At 48.0% G+C, this 16,862-nt stretch overlaps 1 protein-coding gene across 2 annotated transcripts in view; it reads right to left on the bottom strand.

Annotated features, from left to right (window-relative positions):
• Nucleotides 1-16,862, bottom strand: part of ACSF3 (acyl-CoA synthetase family member 3) — a 127,766-nt gene that overhangs the window by 98,650 nt on the left and 12,254 nt on the right. For both annotated transcript variants that reach the window (XM_063945532.1, XM_063945533.1), the window contains exon 2: nucleotides 9,814-10,580. In XM_063945532.1, coding sequence (XP_063801602.1) covers nucleotides 9,814-10,452 — 639 coding nt within the window. In that variant the 5' untranslated portion in view covers nucleotides 10,453-10,580. The remainder of the gene's footprint in view (nucleotides 1-9,813; nucleotides 10,581-16,862) is intronic.

Raw genomic sequence — 16,862 nt, 5'->3', positions numbered from 1 at the left:
AGGCTTATTTTCTGATGAATTTGAAGATGGGACCCGGACCACTTGTCCAGAAGGTCCCACTGAAACGTCCTTGCATGAAACCTGCCGAAGGGGATGGCCTCTTAGGTCGCCACCATTTTCCTCAGTACTCGAGTGCATTGATGGACTGACACACTTTTCGGTTTTAACAGGTCTCTGACCATGTTCTGGAGTTCCTGGGCTTTTTCCATTGGGAGAAAAAATAAGAATTTACTTACCGATAATTCTATTTCTCGTAGTCCGTAGTGGATGCTGGGGACTCCGTAAGGACCATGGGGAATAGCGGCTCCGCAGGAGACTGGGCACATCTAAAGAAAGCTTTAGGACTATCTGGTGTGCACTGGCTCCTCCCCCTATGACCCTCCTCCAAGCCTCAGTTAGGATACTGTGCCCGGACGAGCGTACACAATAAGGAAGGATCTTGAATCCCGGGTAAGACTCATACCAGCCACACCAATCACACCGTACAACTTGTGATCTGAACCCAGTTAACAGCATGATAACAGAGGAGCCTCTAGAAAAGATGGCTCACTACAGCAATAACCCGATTTTTTTTGGTAACAATAACTATGTACCAGTATTGCAGACAATCCGCACTTGGGATGGGCGCCCAGCATCCACTACGGACTACGAGAAATAGAATTATCGGTAAGTAAATTCTTATTTTCTCTAACGTCCTAAGTGGATGCTGGGGACTCCGTAAGGACCATAGGGATACCAAAGCTCCCAAACGGGCGGGAGAGTGCGGATGACTCTGCAGCACCAAATGAGAGAACTCCAGGTCCTCCTCAGCCAGGGTATCAATTTTGTAGAATTTTACAAACGTATTTGCTCCTGACCAAGTAGCTGCTCGGCAAAGTTGTAAAGCCGAGACCCCTCGGGCAGCCGCCCAAGATGAGCCCACCTTCCTTGTGGAGTGGGCATTTACAGATTTTTGGCTGTGGCAGGCCTGCCACAGAATGTGCAAGCTGAATTGTACTACAAATCCAACGAGCAATAGTCTGCTTAGAAGCAGGAGCACCCAGCTTGTTGGGTGCATACAGGATAAACAGCGAGTCAGTTTTCCTGACTCCAGCCGTCCTGGAAACATATATTTTCAGGGCCCTGACAACGTCTAGCAACTTGGAGTTCTCCAAGTCCCTAGTAGCCGCAGGCACCACAATAGGTTGGTTCAGGTGAAACGCTGAAACCACCTTAGGGAGAAACTGAGGACGAGTCCTCAATTCCGCCCTGTCCGAATGGAAAATCAGATAAGGGCTTTTACAGGATAAAGCCGCCAATTCTGACACGCGCCTGGCCCAGGCCAGGGCCAACAGCATGACCACTTTCCATGTGAGATATTTTAACTCCACAGATTTAAGTGGTTCAAACCAATGTGACTTTTGGAACCCAAAAACTACATTGAGATCCCAAATTGCCACTGGAGGCACAAAAGGAGGCTGTATATGCAGTACCCCTTTTACAAACGTCTGAACTTCAGGGACTGAAGCTAGTTCTTTTTGGAAGAAAATTGACAGGGCCGAAATTTGAACCTTAATGGACCCCAATTTCAGGCCCATAGACACTCCTGTTTGCAGGAAATGTAGGAATCGACCCAGTTGAATTTCCTCCGTCGGGCCTTACTGGCCTCGCACCACGCAACATATTTTCGCCAAATGCGGTGATAATGTTTTGCGGTTACATCCTTCCTGGCTTTGATCAGGATAGGGATGACTTCATCCGGAATGCCTTTTTTCCTTCAGGATCCGGCGTTCAACCGCCATGCCGTCAAACGCAGCCGCGGTAAGTCTTGGAACAGACAGGGTCCTTGCTGGAGCAGGTCCCTTCTTAGAGGTAGAGGCCACGGATCCTCCGTGAGCATCTCTTGAAGTTCCAGTTACCAAGTCCTTCTTGGCCAATCCGGAGCCACGAATATAGTGCTTACTCCTCTCCATCTTATCAATCTCAGTACCTTGGGTATGAGAGGCAGAGGAGGGAACACATACACTGACTGGTACACCCACGGTGTTACCAGAGCGTCTACAGCTATTGCCTGAGGGTCCCTTGACCTGGCGCAATACCTGTTGAGTTTTTCCCAACGGTTTATAATCATGTGGAAGACTTCTGGGTGAAGTCCCCACTCTCCCGGGTGGAGGTCGTGCTGAGGAAGTCTGCTTCCCAGTTGTCCACTCCCGGAATGAATACTGCTGACAGTGCTATCACATGATTTTCCGCCCAGCGAAGAATCCTTGCAGCTTCTGCCATTGCCCTCCTGCTTCTTGTGCCACCCTGTCTGTTTACGTGGGTGACTGCCGTGATGTTGTCCGACTGGATCAACACCGGCTGACCTTGAAGCAGAGGTCTTGCTAAGCTTAGAGCATTGTAAATGGCCCTTAGCTTCAGGATATTTATGTGAAGTGATGTCTCCAGGCTTGACCATAAGCCCTGGATATTCCTTCCCTGTGTGACTGCTCCCCAGCCTCGCAGGCTGGCATCCGTGGTCACCAGGACCCAGTCCTGAATGCCGAATCTGCGGCCCTCTAGAAGATGAGCACTCTGCAACCACCACAGGAGGGACACCCTTGTCCTTGGTGACAGGGTTATCCGCTGATGCATCTGAAGATGCGACCCGGACCATTTGTCCAGCAGGTCCCACTGGAAAGTTCTTGCGTGGAATCTGCCGAATGGGATTGCTTCGTAGGAAGCCACCATTTTACCCAGGACCCTTGTGCATTGATGCACTGAGACTTGGCTCGGTTTTAGGAGGTTCCTGACTAGCTCGGATAACTCCCTGGCTTTCTCCTCTGGGAGAAACACCTTTTTCTGGACTGTGTCCAGGATCATCCCTAGGAACAGAAGACAAGTCGTCGGAACCAGCTGCGATTTTGGAATATTGAGAATCCAATCGTGCTGCCGCAACACTACCTGAGATAGTGCTACACCGACCTCCAACTGTTCCCTGGATCTTACCCTTATCAGGGAATCGTCCAAGTAAGGGATAACTAAAATTCCCTTTCTTCGAAAGAATATCATCATTTCGGCCATTACCTTGGTAAAGACCCGGGGTGCCGTGGACCATCCATACGGCAGCGTCTGAACTGATAGTGACAGTTCTGTACCATTAACCTGAGGTACCCTTGATGAGAAGGGTAAATTTTGACATGAAGGTAAGCATCCTTGATGTCCCGAGACATCATGTAGTCCCCTTCTTCCAGGTTCGCAATCACTGCTCTGAGTGACTCAATCTTGAATTTGAACCTCTGTATGTAAGTGTTCAAAGATTTTAGATTTAGAATCGGTCTCACCGAGCCGTCCGGCTTCGGTACCACAACAGTGTGGAATAATACCCCGTTCCCTGTTGCAGGAGGGGTACCTTGATTATCACCTGCTGGGAATACAGCTTGTGAATGGCTTCCAAAACAGTCTCCCTGTCAGAAGGAGACATCGGTAAAGCCGACTTTAGGAAACGGCGAGGGGGAGACGTCTCGAATTCTAATTTGTACCCCTGAGATATCACCTGAAGGATCCAGGGGTCTACTTGCGAGTGAGCACACTGCGCGCTGAAATTCATTGAGACGGGCCCCCCACCGTGCCTGATTCTGCTTGTAAAGCCCCAGCGTCATACTGAGGGCTTGGCAGAGGCGGGAGAGGGTTTCTGTTCCTGGGAACTGGCTGATTTCTGCAGCCTTTTTCCTCTCCCTCTGTCACGGGGCAGAAATGAGGAACCTTTTGCCCGCTTGTCCACGAAAAGACTGCGCCTGATAATACGGCGTCTTCTCATGTTGAGAGGCGACCTGGGGTACAAACGTGGATTTCCCAGCTGTTGCCGTGGCCACCAGGTCTGAAAGACCGACCCCAAATAACTCCTCCCTTTAATAAGGCAATACTTCCAAATGCCGTTTGGAATACGCATCACCTGACCACTGACGTGTCCATAACCTTCTACTGGTAGAAATGGACAACGCACTTAGACTTGATGCCAGTTGGCAAATATTCCGCTGTGCATCACGCATATATAGAAATGCATCTTTTAAATGCTCTATAGGCAAAAATATACTGTCCCTATCTAGGGTATCAATATTTTTAGTCAGGGAATCCGACCATGCCAACCCAGCACTGCACATCCAGGCTGAGGCGATTGCTGGTCGCAGTATAACACCAGTATGTGTGTAAATACATTTTAGGATACCCTCCTGCTTTCTATCAGCAGGATCCTTAAGGGCGGCCATCTCAGGAGAGGGTAGAGCCCTTACAAGCGTGTGAGCGCTTTATCCACCCTAGGGGGTGTTTCCCAACGCACCCTAACCTCTGGCGGGAAAGGATATAATGCCAATAACATTTTAGAAATTATCAGTTGTTATCGGGGGAAAACCACGCATCATCACACACCTCATTTAATTTCTCAGATTCAGGAAAACTACAGGTAGTTTTTCCTCACCGAACATAATACCCCTTTTTGGTGGTACTCGTATTATCAGAAATGTGTAAAACATTTTTCATTGCCTCAATCATGTAACGTGTGGCCCTACTGGAAGTCACATTTGTCTGTTCACCGTCGACACTGGAGTCAGTATCCGTGTCGGCGTCTATATCTGCCATCTGAGGTAACGGGCGCTTTAGAGCCCCTGACGGCCTATGAGACGTCTGGACAGGCCCAAGCTGAGTAGCCGGCTGTCTCATGTCAACCACTGTCTTTTATACAGAGCTGACACTGTCACGTAATTCCTTCCAACAGTTCATCCACTCAGGTGTCGACCCCCTAGGGGGTGACATCACTATTACAGGCAATCTGCTCCGTCTCCACATCATTTTTCTCCTCATACATGTCGACACAAACGTACCGACATATAGCACACACACAGGGAATGCTCTGATAGAGGACAGGACCCCACTAGCCCTTTGGGGAGACAGAGGGAGAGTTTGCCAGCACACACCAGAGCGCTATATATATATACACAGGGATAACCTTATATAAGTGTTTTTCCCCTTATAGCTGCTGTATCTTTAATACTGCGCGTAATTAGTGCCCCCCCTCTCTTTTTTAACCCTTTCTGTAGTGTAGTGACTGCAGGGGAGAGACAGGGAGCTTCCCTCCAACGGAGCTGTGAGGGAAAATGGCGCCAGTGTGCTGAGGAGATAGGCTCCGCCCCCTTATCGGCGGCCTTATCTCCCGTTTTTTTATGTATTCTGGCAGGGGTTAAATGCATCCATATAGCCCAGGAGCTATATGTGATGCATTTTTTGCCATCCAAGGTGTTTTTTATTGCGTCTCAGGGCGCCCCCCCCCCAGCGCCCTGCACCCTCAGTGACCGAAGTGTGAAGTGTGCTGAGAGCAATGGCGCACAGCTGCAGTGCTGTGCGCTACCTTGTTGAAGACAGGACGTCTTCTGCCGCCGATTTTCCGGACCTCTTCTGCCTTCTGGCTCTGTAAGGGGGCCGGCGGCGCGGCTCTGGGACCCATCCAGGCTGGGCCTGTGAACGTCCCTCTGGAGCTAATGTCCAGTAGCCTAAGAAGCCCAATCCACTCTGCACGCAGGTGAGTTCGCTTCTTCTCCCCTTAGTCCCTCGATGCAGTGAGCCTGTTGCCAGCAGGTCTCACTGAAAATAAAAAACCTTAACTAAAACTTTCACTAAGAAGCTCAGGAGAGCCCCTAGTGTGCACCCTTCTCGTTCGGGCACAAAGATCTAACTGAGGCTTGGAGGAGGGTCATAGGGGGAGGAGCCAGTGCACACCAGATAGTCCTAAAGCTTTCTTTAGATGTGCCCAGTCTCCTGCGGAGCCGCTATTCCCCATGGTCCTTACGGAGTCCCCAGCATCCACTTAGGACGTTAGAGAAACCCTCTTTTGTTCCGTGTCCAGAATCATGCCTAAGAAAGATAGCCGAGTTGTTGGAACCAACTGTGACTTTGATAGATTCAGAATCCAGCCATGTTGCTGCAGCACTCTCAGGGAGAACGCCACGCTTTTCAGCAACTGATCTCTCGATCTCGCCTTTATCAGGAGATCGTCCAAGTACGGGATAATTGTGACTCCCTGCCGGCGCAGGAGCACCATCATTTCCGCCATTACCTTGGTGAAAATCCTCGGGGCCGTGGAAAGCCCAAACGGCAACGTCTGAAAGGGTCTGGGACTCAGGATAGACAGCAAAAAGGTCGACAAACATTAGGTCGACACACCTTAGGTCGACATGGACAAAAGGTCGACATGGACAAAAGGTCAACAGGAACAAGGTCGACATGGAAAAAGGTCGACATGAGTTGTTGTTTTTTTGTGCCGTTTTCTTCGTAGAGTGACCGGGAACCCCAATTAGTGCACCACGTCCCCTCGCATGGCTCGCTTCGCTTGCCATGCTTCGGGCATGGTGCCTTCGCTCCGCACAGATTACCGTTCCAATCGTAGTCCACGTGGATCGTTAAGTATGAAAAGGTTCCAAAAAAGAAAAAAATCATGAAAAACTCATGTCGACCTTGTTCCTGTCGACCTTTTGTCCATGTCAACCTAAGGTTTGTCGACCAATTGGTGTCGACCTAAGGTTTGTCGACCTTTTTGCTGTCGATCTGGAGTCCGGATACCGTCTGAAACTGGTAATGACAGTCCTGTACAGCGAATCTCAGGTACGCCTGATGAGGGGGATATATGGGGACATGAAGGTATGCGTCCTTTATGTCCAGTGACACCATAAATTCTCCCCCCTCCAGGCTGGAGATAACTGCCTGGAGCGATTCCATCTTGAATTTGAACTTTTTCAAGTACAGGTTTAGGGATTTTAAATTTAGAACGGGTCTGACCGAGCCATCCGGTTTCGGGACCACAAATATGGTTGAATAGTACCCCTTCCCCTGTTGAACTGGGGGAACCTCGACAACCACTTGACACAGTTTTTGAATTGAAGCTAAAACTATCTCCCTCTCTGGGGGAGAAGCTGGTAGAGCCGATTTGAAAAACCGGCGAGGAGGCATGTCTTCGAATTCTAGCTTGTAGCCCTGGGATACAATTTTCATTGGCCAAGGATCCACGTGTGACTGAACCCAGACGTAGCTGAAGAGTCGAAGACGTGCCCCCACCAGCGCAGACTCCCTCAGTGGAGCCCCAGCGTCATGCGGTGGATTTAGTAGAAGCCGGGGAGGACTTCTGCTCCTGGGAACTTGCCGTAGCAGGCAGTTTTTTCCCTCTTCCCTTACCTCTGGCGAGGAAGGAAGAGCCTCGACCTCTTCTGGACTTATGCGACCGAAAGGACTGCATCTGATATTGTAGCGTTTTCTTTTGCTGTGGGGAAACATAAGGTAAAAAAGATTTGCCCGCGGTATCTGTGGAAACCAGGTCTGCGAGACCTTCCCGAAATAAATCCTCACCTTTGTAAGGTAAAACTTCCATATGCTTCTTTGAGTCGGCATCACCCGTCCATTGGCGGGTCCACAGGGCTCGCCTAGCAGAAATCGCAATGGCGTTGGCTCTCGAACCTAGCAGACCAACGTCTCTCTGAGCTTCTCTCATATATAAGACTGCGTCTTTAATGTGACCTAAGGTCAATAAAATGGTATCCCTATCCAGGGTATCAATGTCGGCTGACAAAGTATCCGGCCAAGCCTCAACAGCGCTACAAACCCAAGCCGAAGCTATTGCCGGTCTGAGCAAGGCCCCCGTATGTGTATAAATAGATTTTAAGGTAGTTTCCTGTCTGCGATCAGCAGGATCCTTGAGGGCTGCCGTGTCTGGAGACGGTAGCGCCACCTTTTTGGACAAGCGCGTTAACGCCTTGTCCACCCTGGGTGAAGATTTCCACCGTAACCTGTCCTGCGCAGGGAAAGGATACGCCATAAGAATTATTTTGGGAATCTGCAGTTTCTTGTCTGGAGTTTCCCAAGCCTTTTCAAATAATGCGTTCAGCTCATGAGATGGGGGAAAGGTTACCTCAGGTTTCTTTTCCTTAAACATGTGTACCCTCTTGTCAGGGACAGAGGGGTCATCTGTGATATGTAAAACATCCTTAATTGCAATAATCATATAATGAATACTTTTGGCCACCCTTGGGTGTAACCTCGCATCATCGTAGTCGACACTGGAGTCAGAATCCGTGTCGGTATCAGTATCTGCTACTTGGGACAGGGGACGTTTCTGAGACCCTGAAGGGCCCTGTGACACAGCCAAAGCCATGGACTCTGCTTTGTCCAACCTCTAATGTAATAAAGACACATTTGCATTTAAAATATTCAGCATATCCAACCAATCAGGTGTCGGCGTTGCCGACGGAGACACCGCAATCATCTGCTCCACCTCCTCCTTAGATGAGCCTTCCGCTTCAGACATGACGACACACACATACCGACACCCCCACACACTCAGGGATATATCTATATGGAGATAGTTCCCTAATAAGGCCCTTTGGAGAGACAGAGAGAGAGTATGCCAGCACACACCCAGCGCCAACTGACACTGGAAACCAAATTCCCAGACAAAACAGCGCTTCTCTGCAGTGTGCTGTGGAGAAAATGGCGCTGGTTAGTGCTGGAGGATCAAGCTCCGCCCCCTCAGCGGCGGGCTTTGGTCCCGTTCAAATTCTCTATACTGGCGGGGGATTCTATAATATACTGCCTCCGCAGCCTATATATATATATATATATATATATGTATGTGTATATGTATGTGTGTATATATATATATATATATATAGTACTCCAAGATAAAACGGCACTGGACGCAAAGAATATGAAAATGAGATGTATTGCAACAACAACAGCTGTTTCAGGGCAGCAGCCCTTTCCTCAAGTTAACAGCAACACTACCAACAAATGGACAAGACGGTGCCCGCTGTGTGTGTTGTGTGTGGGAGCAATGGCGCGCAGCGTTACCTCAGAGAAGATCTGAAGTCTTCTGCCGCCTTTGAAGTCTTCTTTCTTCTTATACTCACCCGGCTTCTATCTTCCGGCTCTGTGAGGAGGACGGCGGCGCAGCTCCGGGACGAACAGCGAGGGTGAGACCTGCGTTCCGACCCTCTGGAGCTAATGGTGTCCAGTAGCCTAAGAAGCAGAGCCTATCATTTAAGTAGGTCTGCTTCTCTCTCCTCAGTCCCACAAAGCAGGGAGCCTGTTGCCTGCAGTGCTCCCTGAAAATAAAAAAAACTAAGAAAATTATTTTTTCAGAGAAACTCAGGAGAGCTCCCCTGCAGTGCACCCAGTCTCCTCTGGGCACAGAATCTAACTGAGGTCTGAAGGAGGGGCATAGAGGGAGGAGCCAGTGCACACCCAACTAAAGTTCTTTATAGTGCCCATGTCTCCTGCGTAGCCCGTCTATACCCCATGGTCCTTACGGAGTCCCCAGCATCCTCTAGGACGTAAGAGAAAAAACAGCAATCACAAAGTTTATTTTTACCTACTAAAGTATAAATAGTTATTTTATATTAAGGGGGGGGGGGGTTATTTTTTGGGGCACCTATAAGGAGCTACTCAATTGTTATGCCAATCAGGTGCCAATGCTGCCCATCATTCCTGAGGTTGTGAGCAGGAACATGCAAAAAGTCTGGCTCTTGCACTCCCAAACGGCATCTTAGGCAGCGCCCAGTACTTTAGACGGGTTTAATTCAACTAAACCCGATGCATTTTGGGTGTGATAACCACCATAAGCAATGAGGACAATTGGATAGCTCCATTGGGAGCCCATTACTTACAGGTGTGCAAAAAACAACTGAATACCCCCCTAATAAGTAATGCAAAAGGAAATGTGTGGTGCCATGTATACATCATTCTCTAGTTCCTCTCCAGTATATCCCCTTCTCCATTCTGAGGCATGCCATCTTATGTGATCTAATTTCTTCTCACCATAGCGCTTAGATTGCTGTGAGTGCTGAGCACACCCTTTGGTTTTCCAGTGGTCCCGCTAGTATAAATAATCATAGCCCCTCTCTCCTTCCAGTCCAGGTCAACATTAATGTCTTCCACCTTCGAAGTTTGATTCCAGTTTGGAGAACTGGGTACAGTAAGCTTTGCGATGCCCAACTTCTGAGCCAAAGGGTTTATGAAATCTGCATAGCCTGCCTCTGCCATCACCAGAGCACTCTGGGAGTCCTGCAAGATGTACTCTAACTCAGGCAGCGGGTGACTTTTAATCAGCGGGACTGCAATGGCACCACTCATCCAAGCAGCCCACTGGCACACCACATATGAGGAGTCATTGGGACAAAGGAAGGAGACTCTTTCTGGGAGGACATCGTTACTCGGATTACCCAGGAGTCGCGTTATCTCTTTGGACAGGGCACAGCTCCTGAAATATAATTCCTGGTAACTGTGCTGCCCATGATGGTCAACCAATGCCGTTCTGTTACCAAATGCTGGTGCCTTACAAAACACTGGAGCCCAAGGCTGGGCATGACCAGGCACAGGTGTGTGAAGGGAACAGGAATGTGGACGAAGACAGTGTAATCTTAACTGGGATAATAAAAGACGGTATCCCCCAGCCATTGCTCCACTAGTTTCAGCAGTGAGACAGAGGCTTCAATCGTCAGAACAGATCCAAAAGTAGTAACGCCAGCTGGAAAAAGATCACCTCCTCGTTATGTCACACGATTCGATTGGCTGATGAATCCAAGCTGCAAACACAAAAGCTAAGAGTCACTTTCTGTTGCAATCACTGTCTATAACATTAGTAACATTACTACAGTATCACTAGATTCTATGTATTTCAATATAATGAAAGCTGCCATTGTTTTGCAGTCTGTGCTGTTGCAGTCATTTTCCTAATGATGGTACACTTATATCTTTGGGGTTCATTCAGTCCTGATCACTGTGCTGCTAATTTTGCTGTCCTGCATTCAGATAGTCGCCGCCTAAGCAGAGTGTAAATTTCCCGCACAAGTGTGCGATCGCATGTGTACGCCATGCTGCAAATATTCCTCAGTCAGCGGACAGCTGGAATGGCGAGTGCGGCGGATTCCTGTATGTGTAGAATAGGGCTAATTTTTAATTAGCCTTTTGTGATCATAGCTCTTCCATGCACCCCTCTGTAATCTCATTTACTTTAAACCTGTGTCAGCTGTTTCATTGGTGTGCTGGTGACTATCTCGCCTTTAACAGCCAGTAGTCAGTTGGCAGGTGAACTTTAAACCAGGTAGGCACATTTTCTCCTATTGGATAGCAGTTGCCAGGTTTCCAATAAATCTAAGTGAAATATGTATGTGATAGAGTAGGACTTGCAGTGATGTAAGCTCTCACGAGCAGGGCCCTCTTCCCTCGTGCTTATCCTTTGTCTTACTTTAATAATCTTCAACTGTACCACATCCAACAGTCTTCTGCCACCTGATACTTATTACAGTGTCATCTGCTGATGTAACTGTTTAATAACCCTGTACTTGTCCTATACTGTCATCAACTGTAAGTTGCTGTTTTCCTGTTTATTTATGTTTGATTATTCATGTACTCTGTAATTGGGCGCTGCGGAACCCTTGTGGCGCCATATAAATAAAGGATAATAGGATTTTAATACCTACCGGTAAATCCTTTTCTCTTAGTCCCTAGAGGATGCTGGGGACTCCGTAAGGACCATGGGGTATAGACGGGATCCGCAGGAGACATGGGCACACTATAAGGCTTTGAATGGGTGTGAACTGGCTCCTTCCTCTATGCCCCTCCTCCAGACCTCAGTTAGAAAACTGTGCCCAGGGAGACGGACATTTCGAGGAAAGAATTTATTGTTTAAACACGGTGAGTGTCATACCAGCTCACACCACGAACATACCGCAGAACGTGGCATTCAATAGAATACCAGCCAACGGCATGAACAATACACAGCCACATGCTGAGAGAATATGTAACACAACCAGTGTGTCAACACAACCAATAATAAGACACCGCATGGCATGGCATGCACAACGTCAGCAACAGCCTGACAGACAACAAACACCACAGGAGTGTAACCATAACCAATAACTGCAGACACAGTACGCACTGGGACGGGCGCCCAGCATCCTCTATGGACTAAGAGAAAAGGATTTACCGGTAGGTATTAAAATCCTATTTTCTCATACGTCCTAGAGGATGCTGGGGACTCCGTAAGGACCATGGGGTTTATACCAAAGCTCCAGACGGAGAGGGAGAGTGCGGACGACTCTGCAGCACCGATTGAGCAAACATGAGGTCCCCATCAGCCATGGTATCAAACTTGTAGAGCTAAGCAAAAGTGTTTGAACCCGTTCAAGTATCCGCTCGGCAAAGTTGAACTGCCGAGACTCCTCGGGCATCCGCCCAAGAAGAGCCCATCTTCCTAGTAGAATGGGTCACCACCGACTACGGTAACGGCAATCCAGCCGTAGAACAAGCACGCCGAATCCTATCACTGATCTAGCGTGTAACAGACATCAAAGACGCAGGCGCCCCAATCACGCTGGGAGCATACCGGACAAACAGAGCCTCTGTTTCTCCAATCTGAGCAAAATTGGCGACATAAATATGCAAAGTCCTGACTACATCGAGAGGCCTTGAATCAGCCAATGCTTAAGTAACCTCAGGCATCAAATAGGCTGGTTTCCGCGAAACACCAAAACCACTTTTGGCAGAACTATTATCCGAGTTCTCAATTCCGATCTATCCACCTGGAAGATAAAACAGGGGCTCTTGGGAGACCCAGCCGCTACTTCCGACATCCGCCTTGTGGACGCCAAAGCCAAAACCATGACCACTCTCCAAGAGAGAAATTTTAACACAACCTTTGATAAAGGTCTTAATCATTGTGTCACAAGAAAAGGCAACACCACGTCAAGGTCCCACGGTGCCAATGGGGGCACAAATGGAGGTTGGATGTGCAGTACTCCTTCCACGAAGGTCCGAACTTCCGGAAAAGGTTGCCAATTCTTTCTTGAAAGAAACTTCATAAGGCCAAAACCGCACTTAAATGGAGCCTAACTTTAGGCCTGCACCCACACCTGCTTGCAAGAATGGAGAAGAACGATCCAGCTGAAAATCTTCCGTAGTAGCCTTCTTGGATTCACCCCAAGACACATATTGTCTCCAAACACGGTGGTAAGGCTTTGCCGTTACTTCCTTTCTAGCCTGAAGAAGTGTGGAAATGACTTCACTGGGAATACCCTTTCTGGCTAGGATATGGCGTACAACCGCCACGCCGTCATACGCAGCCGCGGTAAGTCTTGATACACGCCCGGATTTTGCTGTAACAGTTCCTCACGTAGCGGAAGAGGCCATGGATCTTCTGTGAGTAAATCTTGAGGAACTGGATACCAAGCCCTCCTTGGTCAGACCGGAACAGTGAGGATCGCCTGAACCTTTGTTCTTCTTATGTTTATCACCTTCCGAAGAGTGAAAACGGAGGGGACCCAAAGGCCGACTGAAAACCCCCAAGGTGTCCCGAGGATGTCCACTGCTATAGCTTGAGTGTCCCCTGACCGGGAACAATATCCCTGCGATCTCTCGTTGATGCGAGACGCCAACATGTCCACTTGAGGCACTCCTCAAAGACTTGTCACTTCAATAAAATCTTCTCGACGACGACTGTATTTCTCCCGTATGGAGATCGCGTCTGCAGAGGAATCTATTTCTCCGGAACGAAAACTGCTAATATAGCGTTTAAGTGGTATATTATAATATAATCAGAGCCGGTAAATAATATAAAAATGATTTAATAAGTATTATACTATAAATTACTTCAATAAAATATAACCAATATACGATTAAAAGAACCTAAATATATCAGGCTAAAAAGTTCCTTGCTGGCCAGCAGTATTTAATGGCAAAGGATTTTTTAGAAAATCAGTGCACTGATTAAGCTGTAGTGTATTCAAACAGCAGATGGTAACTTAGTATCAGTCAATCAATGAACTGTAGCGCACTGAAGTGGAAGTGTCCCGGCTTGGAATATTAATTAAAGGTGTCCGTTTGCCTCCTGGACTAAAACAGTGGTGTGGTCTTACCCCCACTCCCGAGCGTCCTCGGGTAGGATTACCTTTCCACGGGGGTTGCCTTTTCAGTCACCAGCTGTGTATAGTGAGTTGATCCACGGAGGAAGTATAACACTTAATGCCGATGCTTCGTCCAATGCATAGAAGCAGCTTGCGGCGGGATGGACAGATGGCACAGTCCGATAGAACTCCCGCTCCGCTGAGCCGTGTTTCCCCGTCTTTGCCACTGGTACTGCTGCAGCTACGGTAGAGTGGGCGGAGACTGACGCGTTTCGTCACGGATACCACGTGACTTTCTCAAAGTGCCGACAGAATTAACACGGGCAGATCACGAAGCATATGTTCATTGAAAATAGCGCTTAATTCAAGAAAGCTTATTGCAGACAAGCTTCCCAGCTTGACCTTTTCCTCTGAAAATACTTCCCTTGCAAGGACTGCTCCCCAGTCTCGGAGATCTGCATGCATGGACACCAGGATCTCATCCTGGATTCCGAACCTTCGTCCCTCTAGGAGGTGAGAACTGAGCAGACACCACAGGAGCGATATCCTGGCCATTAGGATTATATTCCTGTGCATGTGCAGGTGAGACCAGGTCCAGATATCCAACTGGCCCCGTGAAAACCACTGTGGCACTTGACCAGCTCACCGAAAAAAACCCTCTTAGGCCGCACCCATCTTCTTCATCAACAGAACATATGGATGGATTGTCACTGCAAATCTGATCCGACTCCGGATCCTCAGACCTCTTTCCACAGGAACACACAGAACTTAAACCGTTCCGTATCTACTCTGATACCCACCTCCGACGTCTGCGTCGTTGGGAATAACAGCCTTCCCCTGTGTTGAAGAACAGTCAGAGAGAAAACAACGATTTGCACCACTTGTGTCTTGACCTCGCCTTAATCAGGAGAGTGTCCCAGTACAGAATAACAATGACTCTTACTATTGAAAGAATACCGTCCTACTGCCATCACACCGGTGAAATGGCAAAGACAATCCTGGATATCCACCCAGGTAAGCTGAATGCGGAGAACAACGCATTTAAACCCCTTAGTTTTTTTTAATTTTTATTATTATAAACCGGGACAGCAGGAGAATGCCCTGAACCTGACGCAACTCTGGTATGGCGTCGCGTACTACCTCCCCTTCCAGAGGGGCAACGGCAAGATCTATTTGAAAAATCAGTGAGGGGAAACATCTGTAAACGCCAGGATGTCCCCCTTTGGATTCTATAATTAACTCACAGGTCCTAGTCTATTCTCGGACTGACTGAAAAGTAGTCGACGAGTTTCCACCGGAGTGGGCTCCAGCCAGATAGACCCAGCGACATGTGGTGGATGTGGTAGAAACAGAAAACGACATCCGCTTCTGCGAACCTAACAAGGCTGCAGAACTCTTACCTTTTCACCTTCCACTATCTGCCAAGAAAAGGAACAAAGCACGGTATCGAACTGGTTAAAATGACTGCATCCCACAAAAGAATGCGTCACCAACCGTTGTGAAGGAGTCTAACTCACGAAGTTAGATATACCAGTAGTATTCGCCGACATTGACTGAACTGAGGCATCCCCAAACAGCGGTACACCGTCCCAGGGGAACACTCCAGTATCTCTCGGAGTCAGCCTCAGCATTCCCCCGGCCACACCTCCTGTATACGCACGGCAGCCTGCCGCAATGTTACAGAGAAGAACCAACCTAAGAAACATCCCCTCTCTCTTTAGGGTAATTCTATCGGATGCCTTTCCGAATACAAACACTCCCCCATGTGCATGTAATGCAAATAACTCCAAAGCATAGAAATAAAACATCACTTAGCTTCCTCTGTACGATCCGTTGTGACAGGGCCCAGTGTCGACCAGGAGTTGACTTTCACAGTATTCTATGCGCGGCGGGAAAAGAATAAACATTCGGACTCCTTGTGAGGATCTAAGACCAACTCGTCACGGCCGACCTAGAGCTTTATCAACAGAGCGACCAGCACATGAGAAGGAATACTTTTACTGCAGCATTCGTTTTAAATCATATGATGAATAGACATGATGTAATACACAATTTATCACACATATCCTAACTAACTATATATATATATATATATATATATATATCTATCTATATCTCATACATATAAGCGGATTGTCCGGAACCGTAGGGTCCCTAGTGACATTACTGTGTTCTGAACATGTATGACCATGTACTGAATGCCCCAGTTGTGGATCTACCAGGAAACGTTATGGTCGACAGAAAACCTAGTATTCGTCGACAGCAGGGAGTAATAACCAGGCAATATAACATTCTTGCAACCCCGAGGGGTCCGCGGGAAGTGTACATATATAATTTTAATAACACTCCCCCACATATACTACCATGTCTGTGCTCGAGCTACAGGCCCATGGAACCGTACCATACATATACATATAAATATATATACAGGTATAAGGCAGTTACAGCATGTTAATTTACACCCAGTAATAACAGATGGTGCCGACAGGGTCACCCACACACTACTGTGTCTCCCATACAGTGTTTACTTTTGACAAGCATATAACTACCGACCTGCTGATACTGCATCTACTGAATCAAATACTAACAGGCGTCGGCGATGCCGACAGTGATCCCCACAGCTGTTTGTAACAGAGCACTCACGCATGTCGACATATGTGGACTAAAAAAGCTATAGTGGGTATATCTGACAGGGAACACACAGAGATATATACACAGCAATGATGACATGCCCATTATCTAAAATAGTGCCATATTACCCTCTATATAGCACTAAAACACTGTGCCCCCCCTCGTTTGCACTGTATACATTGCTTTTGGCGGGGACATAGAGAAAATGGCGCTGAATCCTGTTGTGAGGGCTAAGCCCCGCCCCTTCTCGGCGCGCTTCAGACCCGCTATTAAAATAGCTTTTTATGCTGGCGGGGGTCTGTATACAGTGCCTACGCACTGTATATATGCTTT

The sequence above is a fragment of the Pseudophryne corroboree genome, chromosome 11, assembly GCF_028390025.1.
Source record: "Pseudophryne corroboree isolate aPseCor3 chromosome 11, aPseCor3.hap2, whole genome shotgun sequence".
Taxonomy (NCBI): domain Eukaryota; kingdom Metazoa; phylum Chordata; class Amphibia; order Anura; family Myobatrachidae; genus Pseudophryne; species Pseudophryne corroboree.
This window is presented reverse-complemented; position numbering and strand designations above follow the sequence as displayed.